This window comes from Rhyacophila brunnea, unplaced genomic scaffold (genome assembly GCF_057557595.1).
Source record: "Rhyacophila brunnea isolate RB1 unplaced genomic scaffold, BYU_Rbru_1.0 scaffold_3, whole genome shotgun sequence".
NCBI classification, from domain to species: Eukaryota; Metazoa; Arthropoda; class Insecta; order Trichoptera; family Rhyacophilidae; genus Rhyacophila; species Rhyacophila brunnea.
The window spans coordinates 17,345,578-17,372,104 of NW_028232965.1; the positions used below are offsets into that span (position 1 = coordinate 17,345,578).

Here is a 26,527-nt window from a genome sequence, read left to right on the forward strand (position 1 = left end):
GATAATATAAAGATGTTTCGACATTTTTAAAATAATAATAATATAGGGATAGCACGAATGCTGTTTACTAAAATTATAAAGACTTCTAATAGTAGTCTTATTATCTAAGTAATATTATTGCCGAATTAAAACTCCTTAAACCTCCATATTTTATGAAATTTTGGTCCCTGCATAAAGATATTTTCTTTAAAACTGTATGATAATATATTATTTAAAATCTGATAACTTCTCCCTTTGATATTATTAAATGATTAAATAAATAAATAACCAACACTACTTTCTTTAGTATACAAAATATGGATTACGAATGACAAAGTCAACCAATATAGTTCATTTAAAAACAACAAAGCAAATTATATATTTTGAATAATAGATAGGTACTACGTATAAAAACTTTTCTTTCAGTATCTTAAATATTATAAATGTTATCTCACAATGATATAAATCGAGCAGCATTTATTTTATCGGACTAAATAAGCCTTTTTGCCTTTTATATTAATAATATCTTGAATTTTATTTACCAGATTATGAGATTAATTATTGTATTATTCACAATTTTCTTTTTTTAAATCCAGATCAATTTATCAGAGAGTTTGATATATATAAAATTTCACTGGCGCTAAAATTTCGAAGTCCTAATCATTTTAAAAAGTGTTTTTTTACAATTTTTCTTCGCTTTTCACTTACAGCGGCCATTTTTCCTATGCTGGAAAAACTTTCAGTTGGCGAGAGATTGTTAAATTGAAGTGTCAGACGCGTCGAGTTTAACGTCAATCAAACTTGTATAGATAAGGTCGTACGAGGATTTTATAAGGAAAAGCAAACCACGTACAAATTTGTTTTACGTAAAACTCATGTCAAAATATAATTTACATTAGTATTATATTATAGATTAAACTTCGTGAATAATTTATGAATTAATTACATAATAAATCATAAACCTATATAATAGTGTAAGAATTATTAATATGAATAAAATGATGTTCTTAGTCTTTATGTCTGTGTTTCCTAAACTGTAGCACGCATACCCTGGGTGGTACGTAAATGATTTATAATGGAATGCAATTATTGTAATTTAGATTTAAAAAAATTTGAAAAACCATTTGCTTTATCTTAGTGTCTGGTTATGAACACAAGACTAATAAAATATTAAACAATAATTGTAATTATTTGTATATATACACCAATATTATAAATATTTTCCTATATTTTTGAAAAATTAATGCATATTATATTTGATATAATATGTTGTGTGTACTTATATAATTTTTTTTAGTCAGGATACTGTGTAACAAAGTGCGATTGAATGTACAATCTATGTCGTCAAAGGGTTACGTTACAAGCATATTGTTAGTTTGGTTTTAAGGCTTAAATACTATTTCACTATGTTTAATAAATAAAAAAGTATATCTTACGTATGCTGCGAAAGATGTTTGATATTAATTATGAAATTATATGAATCTAAGTAGAAATGTGAAATAATAATCCTATGATGTATTGCTTTACTCTTCTTGACCAATACAGTATTTGAAATAACTATGATAATCTAGCTAATTATAGCTAATAAGCTATAATAATCATTTAAAGTGATATTTTTGTTTATAATATAAATACGCCATCATATAAAAACTACTACGAAAAACGGTAAGTAAATTGAACGCATAAAAATAATATTCAACAGATGAAGATAACAGTTTGACATTCTGAACAATTTGTGCTGAATCCAGTTTCAAATGAACTAAAAATTGATTTATCTATCATCGTGTTTCTATCTGAAGCAAATGCCTTAACGTAGTGCTTTCTCTTTTTAACATAATAATCCAACCTTAGCTCCCCGGAGAGAAGGCCATTTTGTGTTCAGTTTGTACTTTACTGACATTTTTCGGGCAATCGCACGTTCTTTACAGCGATGTCTCGACCGTGGTAATAATTAAAATAATTTAAATAATTACTGCTATGTAAACTGTGTAGTCTTCATAAATGTGTAACCGATGATAATTAGTGTCTCAATAAATGTTAATAACGGCCATGTCTTAAATTTAACAATAATAATATGTAACTTCCTCTTGGAAGAGTTTCAGACATTGTCATTATTATTAGTACATACCTACGTAATTTTTTTCTCATTATCATTTTATTTACATCATACTTTTGTTTTACAAAATGTATTTTTTCTCTTCTACAAATACTTACTAAAAATAAGTATTTCTTTTAATTAAATGTGTTTATATTATTACAGAAAGTCTTTTTTGTCGAAACGTATTGATTCAAAAGCTTCCTGTAATAATAATACGCAAAAATATTATCCCTTGATGATAAAAAGAAAATGTTAAGCTCCAAACAAATAAGTAATACGCTTCTGCGAAAAACAATACATAGTAATGATTTTGTATCCGTTTTGATACCCAGTTTCCTTTGAATGCTGTTTCAATATGTTCATAACGAAATAATATTATAGTTTATAACCGTATGACATTTTCACATGGAAGCAGAGAGTTCAATACATACTGTCAGTAGATGTCAGAACCACACATCCGCTATTGAGAGAATATAAATAAATAATATATATTAATGCATTCGCTAAATTAACGTAATAGACTCGCATATATATAAATTTACATTATGATGAGCGAATTTATATGACTGAATCTGATTATTAATATCATATAAACGTCAAAGCAAAATGTTATCATCATAAATTATACGGGTTCAGAATATTATACTCATATATACCATTGTGGTAAACAAAAGTGCATTGTTACTTTAGCTTCTATGCGGAACATAATATATCTATGGAAATAGGGTAGATTTTATATATTTTTTACGAGAATGTAATATTTTTTAGCAAATTTTCTTCTCTATATCAAACACTCATTGAATGAAAATAATATCATTTTTGAAACTGCACCCATGGTTTCAAAATCAGGAATCACTATACCGTGAGGCTTAAAATTATTATGGAAAGGTTATTTATTATATATTTGTTATTTTAATTTAATTGTTTCTTTGTTAAACACCACAACAGGCCGTGAAGCCCAATTACAGTATCAAAATTCCCAGGCTTGAGGAATTCACATTAGATTATGTAAATATATTTTGACCTCACCGGGAATCGAACCCTGAGCTCCCGGATGGAAGGCCAGCGCCTTATGCAATACACCACGAGAGTCGACCTTAAACTATTTGATAATGTAAGCACAAAATATTATTATTATGTATGTATGTCGAACACTAATTATTACTCTAAAAATACTAAAACCAGTTAAAAGAGTAGATAGATAGTTTTGGTGCATATTATGAGTAAATTATATAAGAAGTTGTAAAATATGCAAGGAGTGTTGCATGGTTTGTAATTGGTAATGTATGGTAATTTTATAACTGTGTAATTATTACTAATATTGTTTATAGTAAATGTATTTTTGTTGGAAGAAATTAAAATATTTTTAGAAGAAAAAATGCCAATGTTAGTTAAAACTAAGTATTTTTACATTATTTTGTGGTTGAATTTTTGGCCGTATAAACAGTAGGATTTTATACATTAAAAGATGGCGACTATAAATCTAAACTATTGTTTACAGGTGATATGCGATCTTTTTAATATTCTAAATAATGAAGATTCGGTATATTTCGTTGCATTTCCCAAGCATATCAACAGTTACGAGGGTGGGTCAATAATTCCTTAGAAAAAAACATTAAAACAGTTTTTATTTTTGTATTTTTTTTTTATTTCTCAACATAATCTCCTTGGAGCTTGGTTAGACGTTTCTCAATTTTTTTTAAACCGTCAGAAAAATAAGTTTTCGGAAGGTCCTCAAAATAAGCATTTGTCCGATCGATGACTTCTTCATTTGAAAAAAAACGTTGTCCACTTAGCCATTTTTTTAAGTTTGGGAAAAGGAAAAAGTCACTGGGGGCTAAATCTGGCGAATACGGTGGGTGGTCGACCAATTCGAACTTCAATTCTTCAATTTTAGCCATTGATCGTAAACATGTGTGAACACGGGCATTGTCCCGATGAAAGAGGATTTTTTTCCTGTTTAAATGAGGCCGTTTTTCTTCAATTTCGTTTTTTAGCTGGTCCAATAAAGATGCATAATAATCCCCTGTTATTGTTTTTCCTTTTTTCAAATAGTCAACGAAAATAATTTCACGTGCATCCCAAAATACAGTAGCCATAACCTTACCAGCTGATTTTACGGTTTTCGCCTTCTTTGGACATGGTTTGTCTTCGCAATCCACTGCTTTGACTGTTCTTTCGTCTCGGGAGTATAGTGGTGTATCCATGTTTCATCTACAGTCACAAAGCGACGAAAAAATTCATCCGGATTGCGTTGCATGAGCGACAACAGGGCTTTAGAGGCCACCACCCTATTGCGTTTATTGTCGACTGTGAGCAAACGCGGCACCCATCTTGCAGAAATATTTTTCATGCCCAATTTGTCATGTAAAATAGAAATGACGCTACCTTTTGAGATTCCTGTAACCTCAATTATCTCACTCAACTTTAATCTTCGGTCACTTAACACCATATCGTGGATTTTATTGATAATTTCTGGTGTAGTCACCTCTACAGGACGTCCTGAGCGTGGTTCATCCTTTGTTGATGTACGACCACGTTTAAATTCATTTAACCAGTTATAAATAGTTGCAAGTGAAGGAGCAGATATGCCGTGAACTAAATCCAACTCATTTTTTATTTCCTTTGCTGTTAACCCTTTTATATTAAAATGTTTAATAACAGCTCTAAACTCAATTTTCTCCATTTTCCATTTTTCCATTTTCCACAAGCAAATTTTTTTTTTAAATGTACGAGAAACACACAACAACCCGACCAATCTGATTGAAACTTCGCAGCATACTGAATCGGTAGTGCCGCTGCATGAAAACAAACCGCTTACAGTACTAGTCGCGCCACCTGTCGGCTTTTCTAAGGACTTATTGACCCACCCTCGTATTAAAATGTTTCCTAATGTTTTAGTTTCAGTACAAGTCTTGTTAAAATAATTAGCGTACGTGTTAATCAACAAAACAATCTCATCTATTCAAGTTTCTTGGCTATATCTTTATATTTAAAAAAAAATGAAATTGACAAATGCGGGCGATATCAATACATAGTTTTTGAGTTTTTCTTTTTGAAAACTTCTTATTATTCACAAACAATTCAGATAAGTGCTTAAATCAGTGGCTATCAAAGCGTGCGTCGCTGATTGATCAAAAAAATCACACAATGTGAATACGATGGTAATTAACAATCTTTATGATACTAGTACAACAAGATCTTCTTGGCTACGTGTTAAAACTGTAAACTAACAATCTCCTCCCTTTTTTAACCGCACTTCGATTATAGCGCCTTCCGGTTAGTGATGAATTGTCCACGTGTTAAAACTGTGAACTAACAAGCTCCTCCTATTTAGTAGATGATAGCGACTTCCGGCTATTGCCTAGATCTTCTTGTCGGACAGGAGATTCGTATATTGTAATGGTTGTTTTTATTCAGACCCAAAATTAAAGTAATTTTCCCTTATTGCAGAAATTACGTATGGTGTCAAAGTTGGACTTCACTTTCTAATAAATAAATATCGATTCATACCGTTCATAAAAGCTATCGAATGTGAACGTATCGAAATAATCAACTGGCACCACTGAAAGGTTTAAAAATTTTAATGTGATTCTGAATGTAAAAAGGGTGCCGTGAAATAAAAAAAAACTTTGGAAACTACTGGCTGAAACGCTGTCGATATAATAATATGTACTGAATGTATTTTCGTAAAAAAAAACAGATCGTTTTTTACTACTCCAAGTAATGATGATGCGTATGTTTTGCTAAATGGAATTCCCACACAGCACGTTGGCACTGACTCGGAAATTATTAAGGTAGCATTTTTGTGAATGCTTTTAACCTGTCACCAAGCTTATTGAGCATTTTTTTCACGCCAATGATGTGTGAAACCTGATAGAGAAGAAGTAATCAGAGACCTACATGGGCGATAGAGACAGGCTTTCAAAACACGCAAGTAAAAATCGGGCAAAGAAATTGCAAAAACTCTTCTTTTCTATCGGTATAGTACATTTCAACTTTATCTTAGAATATTGTAGCATGCAATACAGATAATGTTTTCATGCTGAAAAAAATCGGATTTTATAGCTTTTACCATTATGCGTGGGTGTTTTGGTGAATATATTTACACATGTAGTATGAAATATTATGTTTTGTATTTAAGATTTTTGAAACATTTTTTTCATAAAGTTATAAATGACTTTTACTAGTATACAAATTGAATGTATAATACTTACATACCCATAAAAGTGTGTTCTATAACTAATGCATAATACCTATAAAATGGCCGTTAAAAGGTAGAAAGCACTCGTTTCACAAATTAAGCAGACTCAAGTGACTGTATTTTTTTGTTTTGTTATATTGTGACAAAACTGATCCTTTCATAAATATAAATAAAAAGATTTCAATTTAAAAACTTTTTTTTTCAATAAAATGAACAAAATTATTACATAAAACAATGAATATTATTTAAAAGTTACTTTTACCAATTCTAGAAAACTAAAACTACATTTAAATGATAAAAATAATCATAAATAAAGTAGAAATAAGCTAAAAACTTATTATCCTTTTATTAGTAATGTAATTTGATGTTATAATTTAAAAAAATATGTATTTCCATTTTTAACGTTTTAGATATTTATTGATTTAGTCAGTTTAAAATTTACAATTTCAGTCAGTTGTACTTGACTGCATTTTTCATAATTTCAACATTAGAAATCTCTAGAGCACAGTTGTATACCTTAGAGATAAGATTATACATATTTGTAAAATTTCTCTTACTTAAAATAATGTTTCCTTAGATAGAACTGTTAAGGTTTTCACGCTAGACATGGAAACTTCCGGAAAATGACAAAGCAACATAACTTGATGAAATAATAGTCATGCTTTTAAACCGATTGCGAAGGTGAGATCAAAACAATTTACTTACTATGTCAGTATCGCTTTAAAAGGTTAGAAGTATGTCAACCAACACGTGATCTTCATTTAACTGACGTATCAAATGGGATAATCTAAATTATAAAATGTATTGAGCTTTTAAATTGTTGTAATATTATGTTAAACGATGTGAGAACTTAGAACGACGTTCGAATATTAGAGGTGTTGAAATAAGGTGAATTGGATGAAGAACCCGCTTCTTCAGTACTTTCATCCAAATTAAGATGGTTATATACGAATAATTAATTGAACTAATTCGCAGGGCGACGTGGTATAGCTTGAATTACTTTAAGAAAACTTGGAGACCATAATGCTAAGCAGCAATGGAAAACGATTAAGAAAAAAATAAATCAAGATAAATACTTTATAATAATTTTCCAAGTGAACAAAATATAATATGTTCTAAATTTATCCGCATTTTGAATTTGTAGATTAAGGGATGTTATCTATAAATACTTAGTAGGTCCCTAGATAAAGTGCCGCACTTAGGCAAACATAGAATGCCGTCCATATTCACCATAATACATACCTACATTTTTTTTTAAATTTATATTAGCGATCAAACAGACAAGTGCAACAAATCTCTTTTAAAAAAAATCATAGGTACAAATCATCTACTGGGAATTATTTCCACGAAACCTACTCTTAAATAGCGTCATTTTTAGGTAAGTGGAGGTCTAAGGCGGTGACCCCCTTGTAAAAATGATGTCTGTGCGATCAACCGCCATTGGGTAATACAAGAAAAAAATTGGATAGGTTTCCAGGATGTTTCATGCTTCCATTATTTTTTAAATTTTGAATCGACCGCACTGTCGGCATATCTTTGCTGTCCGTATGATTAGCTTCGTTTTTTTGTTATATATACCTTAAATTCATTTTCTTTTTCATAATCTCCAAGTACTTTTCTCTCCTTGCCACCTTGCATTAGAGTAAATACTTTAAACTCAGTGAGAGTTCACTTTGAGCGTAGAAACCTCAGTCTTGGGTAATTTCTCCGAGAGCATTCCCAGGAAAAAATGAAATAGATGCTTTATATCGCCACTGTAGGGTCCCGTGATACGCTTGATTAAGACCGAGTGTGGTGCGGGGTGGGTTTTAGTTTGGAGGGATTAACTTCAATGTCTACTTTATGAATAACCGCCACTGCACTCAAAAGTTGTAATATTCGAATTTGTTCCTTCATCTGCTACATTCTACAATATGCCGCTCCTAAGCAATGCACGACCTGTTACCCCCACGTAACGTCACTATGTCTCATTCACATACAAGTTAACATAAAAAGATTCACAAGTTAGGGAATTTTAATTTTCACTATGAACTAACTTTTTACCGGAGCTTTTAGAACAAAGCTTTAATAATGCAAACAATGAAGTGAGCACATAATATGCTTTCCGTCTTGCAGCAAATTTTGCTTGGATTCCATTCCTGTGTCAAGGCAAGCTGAAGTATTAAAATTTACAGTGAGGATTCAGCGAATGTATGTAGCTAGAGGGTAGACGCATTCCTCGCTACAGTGAGCTTTAATATACACACGCTTTCATGTCACTGCTCAGATAGAATAGATGGAAAAATATTTTTCCCTTTAGAAAATAGTGACAACCGCGTTTTTAATAATTTTGTTATTGCTTCAGATCGAAAGGTATTATGTACTGTGTCACATATTGAAATACGACGTGTTTAATCTATATATGTTACGCCGAATGTGTGAATTTGCGTATTACATGAAATGCAAGCCCGTTGCCTTATTCATGAATTCGGCAAAATATCTGCCGTTTGGGTGAATGTAATTTTTCTACCTAATTCAAGCATTGGGCAAATTAGATTGTGGCGCTCCTCCGGTGATGTTTTTTGGAACTAAACCAAATGTGTCAAATTCTCATGCATTGGTCAAAATATATAGTAGCGCTCCGGTGATGTTTTTTGCAACTAATCAAATGTGTCAAATGTCATTGATTATATAAAAATATACGAATCAATAGCTACAATGACGTTCATATCCATTTACTATGCCCAAAAAAATTTAGAACTATAGCATAATAACAGAAGAATTTTATTAAAAGGTATTTTCGCGATTTGCTTCATGCTTGGGTATCAATCGTGCATTGGTCGATTTTTTGTTTGTGATAGTATGATTTGATAGTTTGTTGACAGTTGTTAGCTAACCTCAAAATGGACATTCAGTTGAATTCAGAATTACAAAACCTAACCTAACCTAACCTAATAATATTATATTATGTCCTGTTATAAGTAATAAAACCATCCGTACTAAATTACTTTTTCCACTGTCATGTTGACAGTTTAAGAATTCCATACCCTGCCAAATTCACTCACTCGGCAGATAATTTGCCTAATTCATGAATAAGGCAACGGGCTTGCATTTTTCATGAATTAGGCAAAAATTTTCCGATTTCATGTAATACGCAATTTCACACATTCGGTGTAACATATTATATACTTACTAATAATTAAATAATATAGTTTTTTCTTCTAACTGAAGAACTACTTGACCAATACTAATAAAACTTACACAGTTTTAAGCCACGTTCATCCTATATTATTTTAGTATTTAATACTTGCTTGTTAGATTTGAATTTTACAATCGATTTTGTAATTGAAAATTATGTACCTAGGTACCTATATATTATTTTATTGAGAGATAATAATATTGAATATATCGTGACGTCTCTCTCTCTGTGTTCAATTTTAAAATGAATATAATGTCATATCCTACTATTATTCGAGAATATACATCTATACATTGCACTGGCGAAGGGTGGAAGTAGGCTGTAACGGACATAAATAGTATTAAACTTTTACTAAATATTAAACTTTGTCAGTCATACATATTTATTTTCATTGAACTAAAACCACAATAATTTGCAGATAGTATTGGTTAGTTTTTAAAATTAATTAAACCCTGCGCAAACCAAGCCATTATCAGATAATAGTCAACAAATAGTTGTCTATCTATAAAATATCTAAAATTATGCCATTAAATCATACATAGTTTTATATATTTTATAGGTAGAAGAATATTTTTTATCTCTTATGGTTTGGTTTAGGCAGGACTTAACCTAAAAAAAAACTAACCAACACCATCTGTAATAAGTATTCTTAATTCTACGAAAACAAATAAGTATTACTGAAAAAGTGCGTAGTATTTTTATAGATCGCCCATAGATTATGGTTGGTATAAGCAGGATTTAATTGATTTTTGAAAACTAACCATCACTATTTGCAAATTATTATCTAAGTTTAATGAAAACAAATACGTATGCCTGACAAAATTTAGTGTCCACTATTTATATTGTATCTTAACAGCCTATCTCCACTCTTCGCCACTGAATTACATTGTGTAATACAGCTAATCTTTTAATTAAATATAATTTTTGGTGGGTATCAAATGATAAATAATTTGTGTGGTAATTAATAAAATAATATCAATCATCTAAAAGAATCTAAAATTGTGTTTAAGTGTTTGCAGTTTTTGATCATTTTTGTTTGCTACAAATAAATAGTTATGCCAAACGAAATTATAGCCTTTGAACCTACTACTTTTTCAGCCGTCTCCATCTTCCACAATATAATAATTATATTTGTGCCGATGTAGCGACAACATATTTTATAGACCGAATTACCGAATTAATCGTATTAAAAGTTGCCTTAAAATCAGTTACATATTTTAATATGTTTTTCTCAAAATTAGAAACACGTCATACTCTATGACTAAAATTACTCGTTTTTATTTGGATTTTGTATCATAATATTCAAGTGCTCAATAATTAATGTCATGTAGACGGAATAAACTTACTAATGTCTTGCCTGAGACATTAAGTAGAAGATTTCATTTTATTAACTCAAGCAGTAAAAATTAACATTTCATGCGCCTTGCAAACTAACTTAACTGACGCAGGCTGTGTAAAAGCTTTTAAATTCTTAGCGTCGCAAAGTCAGCATAAAATGTCTAACGAAGATTATGGGAAGGCATTCTCTTAAGCATTAATTAATGCACCTTGTCTCTCTGAGTGAGCAAGATTAATTGAATCGCCCACATTTTAACAGTAAAACAATATTTATACTGTAATCTCATAACTAATTTCAGTATTGTTACAATATTGAAGTCTTTAGATACCTACCGTGGGCAAAAATTGAGCATGACAAAAAATTTAACATATTTTTTATGTTAGTGACTTGATAAATTTATAATATCAATTTAAGCCTCATAAATATTTATATAATTTAATAACACCAAGCTACTTAAAATTATGTTAATTTCATTATGCTGTCAATGGTATAATTTATATGGGGTACCTACAGAAGGTTTTTAAAAGTCTATGGTTCTAATTAAAATGTTTTGGTTTTAATGGTTTCCTTCTTCTAGAAAATAACAAACCTACTACTAATTATGAATACAATACTGAAATATTTAAATGAAATGATGGAAATTGTTATTTTAATTAATAACATTTCTTTGTTGAGCAAATTTTTACATACCTTAGTATCTTCAAATTGTCAAATATGTAACGAACCCCAATATTCCTGTATAGCTCTGATAAAATATTCCAATTGTTTTCGTTAATTATTATACAATCACTATTGATTTCAACGAATTTTAATAAAAAAAAAAACTATATAATGGAGAGACTCTAATTTAAACCATTAATTCAATCAATGTTTATCTATATGTCCGTTTGTCCGAGTATAATTAAACAAACTAATGGACGAATCTGGTTGACAATATTGTTGGTACCAATTTAGTGAACTTTCATTTTGATTCTCAACATTTCAAAAGAAATACATAGTATCGGATGAAATTGATTCATATTGGAGATTTAAAGTAATATAAGAAACGAAAATTATATATCTAGGTAATAATAAAATATATTTCAGATCAAATTGTTGACAACAATTTTATTAAACGTAATAATAATATAATATATATATAGTTTTTGAGTTTTCTTTCAAAAAAATGAAAGGAGTTTTTCAACGATATCCTCATATTTATTGAAAAATATGAAGTCGTATTTTATTTATTCCTGAATTGAATCCTTCTCATATAGATAAATAGTATTATTGATATTGAACGTATACTAGGTAGGTACTATAACATATTTATTTGACAAAGCGTTACGTTTGTATAGAAGAATTCAAATCATCTACATTTATATTAAAAAATAACTACATTTCAAGTATTCCTTATATTCAAATCCGTTGTTCTTTAAATATCTACAAGCTATAAAATAATTATTACCTACTGGTGTAGGTGTACTGTAATCGTGTCGTGTATTCTAATGATATAAATTACAAAGCAGTGATTTTATTGAAGTCGTAATAAAAACTTTGGATGTTTACATTTTCCAGGTAAATCTTATGCCAACGAAAGGCTGTAAATTTATTTGAAATCCGCGTGCGCGCTTAGTTCACCTGCGGCTAAACTTTTCAATTATTTTTTCTTTTTCTATTGTTTGGAACGTAAAAGTTCTCTCAATGATAGTCATTTTAACTTAGTTATTTGCGTTCTAACGACTTTTCAATGACGCAAATATATTGTTCACTCCCAAATGACGTTTTTGAATGAATCTATCAATTTTCTTTAAGTACCTACCCCATGTCATTATTTGGGTAGGTACATTATTTTATTTCTTCAACTTATTAAATATATTATACGTACATATTTATAATACAGAATAAACAAGCTTATTTCAATAGCGCGTTTTTCAATCTATAACCTTTTACATTATCAACATTAATATGTCAATATAATAACACAAGGGGATTTTTCTATTCTAACCGTAGCAAATGTTCATCCGTATAATGGATGTTATATAATATTTTCGCAGGATCAAAACGGCATCCACGGTTTCAGAGATTGGCATACTAACAACCATGCCAGAATAATAATTAAAAACAAAATGTTAACGTGTTGTATTGAGTGTCATAATTATACCAAAATTATAGTAAAAGTATACCTAACTATAATATTTCCTCGCCACAGTATTACGATATATAATAAGTTTAGCATATCACATAAAAATACCAACCGCCCCGTACTGCTCCCTATGGGAGGAAAATCTTTTGTGGAATTTGATACTATTAGTGGTGAAAGTTAAATTTAATGTAGTGGATTTTTTATTTTTTGACTTTACTGATGTATCACTATTTTTTAACTACGTTAATAGAATATACCTTGCCCACCTTACGCCAGCGATAGTATTGCCATATTTCCAAGTGGAATTATAGTACAGAGCCTCCAAAATTATAGTATTTCGGGAAAAAATATAGGTCTCGTTGAATGACCAATACTTTTCTGCATGTTCAAAAAATGACACGTAAAGTAATTAACGAGAGCCCTTTTTTAGATAAATTCCTACCGGCTAAATCAAGTATTGCCGTTTTTACGAGAGCCTTTTTTTAGATATATTCTATTAATATTATTTTAAGAATTTTCAAAATTATAGTATTTTCGGACTTTTATATCGTACCTAGTATGCGGGCCAAAATTAAAGTCCTACAAATACTATAATTATAGTATGGTTGGCATCAGTGGCCAGCGGGTGACGGTAAACGATTGTTTGCGGAATATTTAATAAAATGGGTGCTGACATAATTTATTACAAAACGGGAACTATGCGGGACAAAAATTGTTACATCTTAATAATATTAACATACATCCAAAAAAACCCTTTACATTTTTTTAAATATATGAATATAATATTCTGTAAGGAAGGATGTCTTGGAAAATGTGTTTTCGCAAAAATGTTCTTTTCTCTGATCAGTGAAATTTGCTACCATCTTCAGTTTGAAATTAATTTCAGTTAATTTGATAAGCACTATTTTTTCGCTTCATTTTAAGAATAATAATATGTTCATCTCTGTAAAAGAAAGTGCTCTTCAATATATTTGTGTTTAAAGCTTTTGCGTCTAAATTAATATGAATATTTTAGTAATTAATTGGCATATTATATAAATATATATGAACGGATTATTTTGTTTTAGACCAGAATAGTTTAAAGGGTAGGAGATAACTTGAAAAAAGTACTTGGTAGAAAAATAGTTTGAAGTTTTTGGCAGCGTAAGTAATTTTCGAATATTTTTTTTTTACAAAAAATCATATCTAGCTGAAAATGTATCAAATTAAATTGAATAATTCTATTAATACTCTTTTTACTATAATCTGCTTAAGTTTTTTCATTAGATTTTCAAAACTAATCTTTATAAAATGTGGTTTATAATTTGTGATTTTAAAATACTCTACAGAGTGGATGCTTTCAGTGTCATCGGTTGCGGATTCACATTCAATAGCTTAGTCAAATTCACCTAGCCAGTCACTTACCCAGAATATAAACCAAGTCAGGTGGAGAACTCAAGCGCTGTGGTGACCCATCGTTTTTTTAAACGAAAATGAATAAAATAAATAATGAACGAAACAAAATCGTTAGGTGGATCTTTTTAAATATTATATATAATTAGTCACTGATGCTTGAATTTTATTTTCAGAAGCAATTTTATACTACAGGAAAAAGAGCTTCAGAAGATATACTTTAAAATATGAAATAATATTAAGTGCATTTGTACTAAGTATATTAATAAATCATATTTTATATTACAAAAAACAAAAAAGCAGCATTGATTTAAAAAAAAAACTTTTTTTAAAAATCAGTTAAAATTCCTTTTTCATTCAAAATAACACATTTCACAAAATTTCTGTAATAATGATATTAAAATAAGGTAAAATAATGATATTAAATAAATTATAAAAAAAAAAAATTTATTCAGTAAGGTCGGACGAAATCAGTTCTGTTCATTATAAAATTGTGTAGAAAAATACTTTTGTTTTCTTTTTAATAATACTTATAATTAAACTTTGAGATAATAGTAAAATAAAAACAACTTACATTTTGTACGGATAGCGCCAAAACTAGCAAAAAACTAGCTATGAAAAACTTGGTTATATGGTATTTATTATGGGCATTATGTCTTCCCTCCCAATTCATTTTGAATTTCAAGTCCAGATGCGGGAACCACTTTTTAAAAATCTGTTATTTTGAATATTATTTATGTGATAAATATTAAATGATACGTACTAAACAAAAATAATCGATATTAAATTTTTGCAATAAATAAATAGTTAAATTTAAAAAGAGAGACGCTGGTTTAGAAATAATTTATTTTAATTATTAATGAACCAATGTCACTTATAATATTTACAAAAAAAAACATTTAAAATCAAATTTAAAAGTTAGCCAATAAGAAAATCAAAAGTTAAGTGAACGGTCTGTGACTGTGTCGGTAATTAATTAGCCATAAAATAACTTCGAGACTCGTATAAAATAATCAACACTTTCTGAACACAACAAATTATTCACTTTGAAACTTTCCCAATGATATCCTTACCGATAAATTACTATCCAATACAGATGGCGCACTGAACCTACAGTGAGTGAACGAGCTTTGGAGAGAGCTTTTATAGGACGTTCGTAGCATTCAATCTGTGGAAAACTGTTCCAGCGCATGCGTCGATGTCTACGCAACAGCTACGACTGTATTTCTCTAAGGAGCGTTTACCGCAAGAAAAACGTTTTTTTTCAAAGGTCGTGTTAATTAATGTAACGTCAACATATTAATTACGTTTTTCGTCGGTTTTGGCAATATTTTTATGACGTGTAATAAGGGGGCGGATTAAGGCACGAGCTTTAGGACAGTGACTCCTTTCATGTAATTTATTAATTGCGCACCGTAATATGTGAAATTGGCATATTCTTTATGACCGTGGTATCGGATTTATAATGACTATAGAGTTCCGTTTCAGAATTTAGTAAACGTTTTTGAAATTTCATTTATGTGGGCATTGCATGAAAATAATATGTAAACCACGACTTTGCATTACGCTGTACTTGCATGCTTAGTCGTCAAATAACCAAAATTTAATCATCTCTTCTATAGTGCTACCTAATACTGTTAAAATTAGGTAGCAGTATTCTAAGAGCCTTCCATATTTAGTTTTAAACTACCTCTTGTCGGCGTCTGCAGGCCTTACCTATAGCCTACATTAGAGACTACATTCGTTTCCTATAAATACGGATAATCAGTTCTCTTCAAATAAAATAGTCAGAGGTACGGCTGTTCCCATAAAGTTTATCCTGAATTTAATCCTTGTTTTACAAATTTGAGATAATCTTAACAAGCATTTATACCAGGTTTTCACTGAAACGTGGTAAAATACTTATATCAGTTACTTATAGATTCTTAAGTTTTTTCATGTTGCAACATGTTATTCATAAACGTTGTATTGTAGAGTAATATTTCATTGACTAGAGCTTGTTGCGTGGCAAATACCTACAACTAAATAACATTTTAATTTTATGAAACGTATTTTAAGCTTCCTTTACGCTTCAACAATTAATTACTTATGATGACAACACTGGAGATAATAATATAACATTGACCTACGGGTCCCGCAAACAATAAAGCATATATAAACCGGTCTTAGTGATAAAGAGTTTTTTTTCTTTTTTTCTACTATCTGATCTGGATCGTGACCATCTCCCAAAGAGGTTTCTTAACAGGTTTTTACGTGAAGTGTATATTAATCATTACTCGCATACTAATTTTCCCCATTACTACATTCACGGCGCCCATTATTCAATACGTTTTTCATATCGCGTAGAGTTTTATTAGCATTAAAATGACTAGAACTCTGCAAAAGCAGACAAAGAGTTTTAATTCGAATGTGGAAATATTGTGAGGAGGAGAAACAAAAAAAAAGTTTTTAATTTCTATCAATAGTGACAAAGATAGAGTATCTGCTATGACAAGTCAATCAAAAATCACGTAACGTAATAGTATCTGCGAGCAAAAACCACGTGACGTAAAAAAGTGAGCGTATGTAGCACTGTGACGTAGAAGACTTGATATAGAAGTGGGTTTATAGTAAACAATGGATCAATTTGTTTATTTCCCAATATAGATATAGCACTCAGAGTATATAGCACTACATTTACCTGTATTAAATGATAACTAACGCGACTGAAGAGAGGTATTGAAATAATGTATACAGATCAATAATGAGTATAATGACACATGAACAACTAAACAAACTTACTCGGGAGCCAATTGAAAACGATTTCCCCAAATCCTTACAATTTGCTTGCGTTTGTTGAAAATTTATCTATGGTTCCAACTAGGGAATCCAATCCCAAACCAAAATTCTGATCCCGGGATTTCGGGATTACAATTTGGCAATCCCGGTATTTGGCATTTTTTCCATTGTTAATATAAATTTTGTATATTTACAAATAACATTGATAAAATCGGTCAAAAATAAATCTAGTATAATAATTTATACTATTTAAGACATTTATTGTTAATATTGTATACGTTCAATCTTGGAAATACATAAGTTTATTGGAGTAAATAATATTGTAATATAAATAATAATGTGAATTTAATATGAGATTGCTGTTTCTTATAGTGAATCAAATCATGCTGTGCTTATGGCCATTCCGCTTCATAAATCTAATTAGTCAGCCAAACATGAAACTGCCATAAAACGTATGAGATCATGGTGGAATTACTTTGTTATTAGTGCGAAGCATTGTTTTTTCCCAAACTTTCTCATTTTTATTAATTTATGTGAAAAAAAAAATGAATCGGCAACTTACACATGGGTATAAATCAAACTTCATTCAAACTCAGTTTATTTCTGATGTATTTTTTCTGTTATATTTTCGATTTTATTTTATTTTCCATAAAAATTGATAAAAAATTCAATCCCGAAAGTTTCGGGATTATGTTTATCAATCCCGGGATTCATAGGTATCTAAAATAGCTCGGGATCCCGGGATTGGAATCTCTAGTTCCAACATATTATAAGATATTATGCAAAGCAGATGCTTGAATTTTAGTTGCTTTATAACTGTTATACTACATAATAATATGCCCTCCACAGACTAACAAAGTCTTAATCCGGCTATGGACATAAACCCGACCCTCGCGATAGCCTGCCCTAAATACGTTAATTAGATGTTCCAAAAACATTGAAGAAAACCGTTTTATACACAGACGGAGATGAAAATGAAACTGAAAAAGGGTTGATAAGGCTAATGATTATATTAATTTCAAGCTACTTTACACTCATTGCAGATACAATTGTAGCAAGTAGCACTTTTTGCTGTATATAATTAATTTCCCACGCCTTCACTGAAAAAAAACGCCTTGCATAGATGTTTTGTATACAAAAAACTATCATTATTTAGAATATTTTTAACTGACAATTACATGACGTCGCAAATAATACGTCATAATTAATAATGGAATGTCAAAACAGAACAAAATTGTATATATGCCGATATATTTCAATACACCAACAACCACTTAATATTATTGATGTATGCCTAACTTGTGACGTGTTATTGAATCGCCATCATGTGTTATAATAAAAAAAACTTTGAATGAATCACTCTAGACAGATTGTAAATTATCAAAAAAATGTCTCAAATTGCAAGCTTCGTATTTTTTTGCTAGGTGCCTCTGCTGACATGCCTCTCCCCCTTAAGTCAAGTTAATTACCATTATCGCTCCTAAGCGGAGAATATGGATCTACGCAGAGTGGGGGTTAATATAAAAATCATGCTCATTTTCAAAGATGAATGATTTTTACCCATTCGTTCAACCCATTTGGTCTTTAAATCAAACACATACCTATTTAAAAAAAAAAAAGGTTTTTTACCCATTACGGTGACTCACGGCTTTAGAGACGGGCGCTCCACAACCTACGTCACTGTGGGTGCTTTCAGCTTAGTATATAAACGCTGAAATTTTAAATAATGAAATAAACAAAAAATACCTACCTACTTTCTACAGGAAATTTTTAACATATAAAATCATGAGGTTACTAAGAACTCTTTGTTCTATTGGTTACCACTCAAAATTATTTCCGTAAGTAATTGGACAAATTCACAATAGTCTTCAAAAAAGTGGAAACCTAATCTAACATAACCTCTATATTAAAGGAAATTAATAATCACTATGATTTTACAACTCAATTTTTTATATTGACCAAATAACCAATTTGTGTTTCACAAAAAATTCTGCCTTAATACAAATTGAAATGTACATACTATTTAGAATTTTAAATAATTACAAGATAAAAAGAACTTTTTATATACCACGTTTTTAAATTTTCTGTTGAATCATATTGTAAACTTGACAATTCTATGCATTAATTAATACTTTTTTTGTACTTGATAGGAATACTGAATAAATATAGAATACTGAAATGTCATTTTGACATTTCATATTGATTTCCATAGTAACGCACGTACATATTAATAATTTAGTTGCTAGGACCCACTTAGAAACTTAAAAAAAAAACTTTCTTCTACAGAGATGAATATATTATTATTCTTAAAATGAAGCTGGAAAAATGCTGCTAATCAAATTAACTAAAATTATTAATACTATCGACTGAGGGTACTTGATGGAATTTGAATTTAAATATTAGAATTTCAGAACATTTAGCAGCTCAAAGATTGGAGAAGGATACGAGTACTTCAATATTTGCGAACCACTTATTAAATGAAAAACACACGTTTGACATTGAAAAGGGTGCAAAACTACTTCACAGTCATACGGTTGATTATAAATTATTCTACCAAGAAATATTAGAAATAAATAGAGCATAGTTACATAGCTTACCTATTTTGATTAATCAACTTAGCTTTCCTAGTAGCCCTTTGTTATATCCTATATGATGTTTTACATATGAGACTATATTACGAGTATTATGGTCAATGTTATTGATACAAAATTTATATATGTATGTATGAGAATGTATGGATGAGGATTTACGTATGTATAAGTGTATATAAGGTGAGTTTATATACATTATATTAGGCGAGTTTATATGTATTTTTAAAAAATAATGTTATAAAAAAGTAGGTACCATGTAAGAGTATTATTAAAAACTAATATCTCATTAGTTAACCCCATTGATTATTTTCTTAGAATTGAAGATTTACACCTCTTTAATGTAGTATTTTTATTGTTCATAAAGAATAATGATCTATTATTATGTTTTGACGATTTATTATAATATGCTATCGAGTGTATTGTAATTAATAAGATAGGGTTTTTACTAATTAGTTTTTTACTGACACTTCAACTATTCATAATTTGTTTATTGTATTTTTTGTAACCTTTGACTTAATAGGTAGGTAATGGAGTTTTTACCTACTTTATTCTATTGATTTATTATATAAGTTAGAGTAAAGAGATTTCGTTGTCAGTGTGTGTTTACCTTTGGTGAGTGTACACGTCGCATGAAGATGCCGAAAGGCGAAACCCGGGTCGCAAAAAACGACTTAAATGGAATAGTACAGAGCTTGAATCCATTAGAATTTGACTAAAATTAATTTCAAACTGCGGATGGTAGAAAATTTCACTTATCTGAGAAAATAAAATTTATGTGAAAACACATTTTCCAACACAGCCTTCTTTACAGAATAATATATTCACATATTTAAAAAATGTTAAGGGTATGTTAATATTATTTAGATGTAACATTTTTTGTCACGCATAATTCCTGTTGTGTAATATATTATTAATACCCATTTTATTAAATATTGCTCAAAAAAATGAACATAGCGTTTGGCGTTGGCATTGTCGCCGTGTTCTGATATATTCTAAAAGTTTCAAATGTTTAGCTAGTCGGGAAGTTAGTTAAAAATCTTCAATCGACAATACAAATCTTAATAGGCAAAATAAGAAAAAAAATGTACCGGACAAACAAGAATACGAGCTAATAAAAACGTGGTGATAATAACTTGACTTTAGTCAAATTAGTTACACAAGTGGATTTTTCTTTTCGTTATTTCCTAAATAATAAAACAACCATAACGTGTACAAAGAAATGGTAAAAGAGTTTTGTAATTGAAATATAAGATAATTAATTTTGTTTATCGTCTACGGAAAATTTTCTGTGAACCGTTAAAAATGTATTATTATTTTAAGAATGTGACGCAGTCACGTTGTCTCGAATACTGAAAGGGATATGACGTTTTATATAATTATGTCTATTTTTATGCACATAATAATAATTAATAATAAATATTTCCTGGAACAAACATTTCAGTCCGAGTCCGCACATTAGACACATACCTATATATATGTTGTGCAAGAATCAACTAAAAATACATAATATACTAATAAGATAATAGGCAGTGTGTAATAGTGAGTAGTGTCTTTAACTGCAACAATGATAATATATCTGTCTTTCTAAAACTAGTAAATAATAATATATTATATATTATTATACAAATATTTTTTTTTCTATCAATATTACGTTATCGCCATATTTTATATAAGTAATTTTACTCTCTTGTTAGGCTATGGAAACTTTACTAATTGCAACATTTAAACTTTTTTCATATCTATAATCAAATTGATTATTTATTGTCCTTAATAAAATAAAATTAATTTGACAATAGCGGAAAATAAATCACAATATGACCATAAAAATAACGTCATACGATTTTCAATATTTTTTGACACACCCATAGTTATATTTCATAACAAATTCTTTCACCTCCTGTCAAAATTACGTCATATTTTACCCCCCTTTTATAATTTTTAGCAAACAAATAGTTAAAAATTATCGATACGTCATATTTCTACAATCACCCCCTTATACCCTTCATCAGAAACGATCACATGCAAGAACCCTTCCCCCTTTATGGCACGACATCATATATGGAAGTCCAAGTACATAGTGCGAAATATTCTTTTGTTTTCTAGGATGTTAACACTGTTACAAACCTGTATCCTGATTTGTAGGTACCAATTCCGAACTACACCGTCATCTTTGGAAGTGAAAACCTATTCGCAAAATACAGTAGATATAATATAGGCACACAAAACTGTAAATTGCAAAAAAATGTATAAAAATTAGCCGTATTTTAAATGTGGTATGTATCTCTTTTTTAGAGCTAAAAGATCACGTGCCATATAAAAATGCAAAGAGATCTCTGGCTCGGTCACATAGATAGAATGCCAGAGAAGACGCCAGTGTACCTAGCTACATATAGTGACGTTCCCATGAACAACGTGCCGCCTTTGAGCAGACTCAAAATAATTGCCACCGTCTAGCATTTTTAGTAGCAGATAGTATGTAAATTCATAGCGATACGATGTAAATCTTTAAAATTATTTTACAAGTACCTATAATAAATGAACGTCTCATCAAAAATCTTATAGTCTTAAAGAATATAATATTCAAACTCCTGTCAGAATTTTATATCATTAGAATGTGCCACACACAAGGCCTGAACAAAAAAAAACCATAAGTACGAGTGAGTAAGCATTCGGCACGTTTATAGCTCCGCACTATGCGTTAGAGTAAGATAGAATTTCTACGGCTGAATTAAATATTTTTGGCTAGCGTCGCTGGTAAAAATAGATTTGACTGATTACATTCATTTAAAAACTGCGAGCACGTTTTGCTGAAATTTATTGTTTTTGTGTTAAATATAAAGTTAGTGGTAATTATTTTTAGTTATGTTAGTAGAACATATTGTTAACTATGTTGTGTTTAAATGGTAGCCGTACTGAGAAGCAACACGATGGTATAACGTTTCATAATTAAGTTGATAATAATAAAATCGAGGTTATACTGTGCGTTATACGCAAGAAACACGGCTTCATTTTGCCGAAATATAGGCGCTCTCTATATATCATTTCTCTGAGGCCACACCCCACAAACGCATGACGTGTATACCCCTACGAGATGTTATCATGTACATATCATCAGACGATATGAGAAAATCTATACGGGTGCGACTGAGATAGCTGGTTTTCATCGCATGGGATTTGATGATGCTCGAAGAAATTAAAAAGTAGCAGCACTGGATCGTCCAGGACGTAGAAAATTTCTGGAGGAGTTAAGGCCTACCAAGGGTTGGTTATATAGTCAAAAATGATGATGTTTTGTTTACATATTTTACGTTTGGGACATCTCGACACTAATTATATCGCAGATATTGTATCTTTGAAAAAACAGTAAATTTCCCCTTCCAGTACTTGAAAATGTTCATCATCCATTAATTATTATATACTCATTAATTAAACTAACCAGCATACGTTCACAGCTCGAAGACAACAGTTGACAACATCGCCAACTAAAAACTTCCCAATTAACCAAAACCTTTGTTTCCTTCCAACGTAATTATAGTATAATCATTTATACTCAACTTCAATATTACCTACGTGGTTAAATAGAATATAAGCCTCAAATTAATGTTACTATTAATTGTATTTCGTAGCGCTTATATTGTATCGTATTTAATTCTCTGTCTAACAAGAAACGTTGTCTTCCAAATTTACTCTATATAATACTGATTGTCAAGCAGGGTTTCGTAAAACGTTGCGGCTCCGTGAGGCGAGAATAATAAAATTCTAAAAAGCGTGCAAAAAAATAAAGAAACCGTTTTTAATCGTTCAATTTTTTATTGTTTACCAAGTTTTTATTATTATTTTACCAACTCAACTGACAATGGGAATATCTTGCATTGCTTAGGCGCACCACATTCAGATGGGGTGCAAATTAAAAACAGGACTATAAATAACACAACATTTTTTTAAGTATATTCTGCGGATACATATAACCATTTTTTTCGCTTGCGGTGCCAATGCATTAGGTATCATTATTTTTAGAAGTATAGATATGTCAGAATAAAATTTTATTGTAAAGATTATTTTGCATAAATTCTTAAAAAAGGGTCCATGCTTCATCGGTACATATTTCTTTTTTATACTTACTGTTTTTGTGATACTACATAATATAATATTCATTCCTTCTTTATACTGTTTTAATAATATTTCTTTGTTTTTAAATGTCATGTTGTGAGCGTCTTAAATTTATAATTTGTAATATTCACCGCATATTTAAATGTATTCGTTTAAGATAATAGAACATAATAATAAAATATAGCACTTTATGTAAGTAAATTAATAATAATTGTAAGGTATATCATTTTCAGTCTGGTCAAAACTTTAAAAATAAATGTATGTACGAGTATGTTACTTTCCAATGATTTACAGTATATATTTTGTTTTCCCCAAATATTTACAAAATGTTTCAAAGAGTTCCGCCACACAAAAAGTTGGGAGTCACCGCTCTACGAGGACTCAGCTTCGTAGCGGCGTAGCCTTGTAGCAGCGCAACTCGTAGCCTTGTAGCTCAAGATGCTAGTATGCAGCAACAAGTTTTAAATTACTTGCTAATCTCATTTGCAGTCGGTAGCGCTGGAAGGGATATTGCCATATATTAAAACGCTCTGACAATAATAATGAAATTTTGAGATATTTAATAAAATGGAGATCCGAACATTTATTAGGTTGAAATTAATGCAATATAAATGCTCTTATAAGACTCATTCTTTAAGTCGTATTGCATGTCATCAATGATGAATAAATTAAAACTATAAGAATCGCATTGAATAAAACACATAAACAGTTATTTTTTGACCATACCCGATCCTAAGAAGATCATAATATGGGCCTCCCACAGAACAGATAATAAATAGAATTCCGATAGGCAATATTCAATACACTACATTTTGATGCAGGGTTTTGAATATATGAGTGTCCTACGAAAATGAAACACGCATTATGTACATGCAATATTGTGTGTATTACACCAACATTAAATGAGCGTCAATGCATAAGCCGAGAGCAGTTGTCAATATTCGACGTATGACGTATTCTTGACACGTGTTTAAGTTTATCTCGTATTATTCCTTACTCGAAATCGGTTACCTGCTACTCCATTATATTATGCGTATTTCAGTTTCCATTATTTCAGAGTTCCCTGGTGCATCCACTGAGTGGATGTTTTGTATTAACCGAGTTTTATTTTTTTTTACGAGAAATGGATGGTTACCCACTTGCTCAACCTATTGGGTTGAAAAACAATAACAATAACAAAAACGAACTTGATACCCACGACATTATAAACCGACGCATTAGCCGCTCAGCCGTCGTGGCACACAACTCTTTGTCTGGTGTAGGTTTGCATAAATCTATGGATTGAAAAATGGTAGAATCCCGAAATTTAGGAAATGGTTTTTTAAATGTTTTTTTTTAAATGTAATATATTTTTTACATTAAGGGGCGGGTTTAGGGACGAGGAGACCCTATGCACTGGCTAATTTTGAGCCCTCACATCTTAATTATTATTGAGGTGACAGTGATGACACAATAATAGTGATTTATTTTTTGTTTAAGTGGTAATGTTACGGGCCTCTGGTGTTTACATGTTTTACTCGAATTGTAAAAATACGCATTGTTTTAAGTCACCGCTGTTTCCATGAAAATAGCAAAAGAGCCAGTTTACAATTTTGAAAAAATATTGAAATATATGGAAATTACATTCTTTTTCTAAATAAATCCGTTATAACTTAATATTTATGCAAATTCTCTTCGAATTTATTATATTTTTGTTTTTGTATAACACAGCTGGTCTAATTATAATATTTTTGCTTCTCTTTATGTAAATTGTAGCAGATTTGTCTTCCCATAAGATCTACTAAGATATATTATTTTATCGTGATTACGAAATCGTATTTTTCAACATAATTATAAAGCTTAATTTCCCAGTGACGTCCTTGGACAAAATGCCGCCCCATTTTTTATACAGTATTTTTTATCATCCTTTCATAGTCCAATATCTAAGAAATGTGTTGCATGGATTTATTACTAACAGAATGTAATATGTACCACAAAATCTAATTTAAATGCCATCACTGCTTTAATAGACAGTATTGCGAGTCCACGGTTTCAGATACATTTAAAAATACACCTGCCAACTTTCAAAACTCGCGAGTGACCGGCAAAAACATTAAGATAATTTAATTAGGTAAGTAAATACCTACCTAGAATTCAAATATAATTTGAAAATCTGCACGTGTCATTGTCCAAGGAGAACGGAAGTAAACTTGACAACGTAAACCCGACAAAAAAATTACAGTCCTGTCAAGCGTTCTATGATAATTAATACATTTTATTTACAACCAGTGAGCTGATTTTTTGTAAAGGATAGATATTTTCGTTATTTACTAAGTTTGGGTACCTATTTCTATATGTACCTAATGATTCTCCTCGATTTGCCGCCCTTCAAGTAACTGCCGCCCCCAAGCGACGCTCATTCTTCCTATCCCCACGGGACGTCACTGTTAATCCCTACTTTATCATAATAAAAAATGCCTCTAAATGGAATATTCTTTGTATAACTTTTATACTATCTACTTAAGTTCAAATATTGAAAAATAGGGTGACATTTCATGTTTGTTTACAAATCCAAGAATTCTGATATATGAATCGGAATAAAGAAAAGGATACAAATGTCCGCCTAAAATATTAGATACTTGCACTACATCAAACACATATTAAACGGTATACATTGTTTATCAGTCGAGGGATCGAATTTGTGAACCGCGGCTTCGCATACCTTACTGGTTAGGTATTATTTTTAATTATTGC

At 30.2% G+C, this 26,527-nt stretch overlaps 1 protein-coding gene across 9 annotated transcripts in view; it reads right to left on the bottom strand.

Annotated features, from left to right (window-relative positions):
- The window catches only part of Nplp1 (Neuropeptide-like precursor 1), a 30,888-nt gene extending 15,456 nt beyond the window's left edge, over positions 1–15,432 (bottom strand). For 3 of the 9 annotated variants that reach the window (XM_085952635.1, XM_085952637.1, XM_085952633.1), the window contains exons 1-2: positions 15,389–15,432; positions 14,890–15,018 (exon numbers count right to left, since the gene is read on the bottom strand). In XM_085952635.1, the coding sequence (XP_085808761.1) occupies positions 14,890–14,988 (99 nt within the window). In that variant the 5' untranslated portion in view covers positions 14,989–15,018; positions 15,389–15,432. Of the gene's footprint in view, positions 1–14,889; positions 15,078–15,388 lie in introns of all 9 variants that reach the window. The other 6 variants (XM_085952634.1, XM_085952636.1, XM_085952631.1 and 3 more) reach the window with 2 other exon arrangements.
- Positions 15,433–26,527: the final 11,095 nt, after the last annotated feature.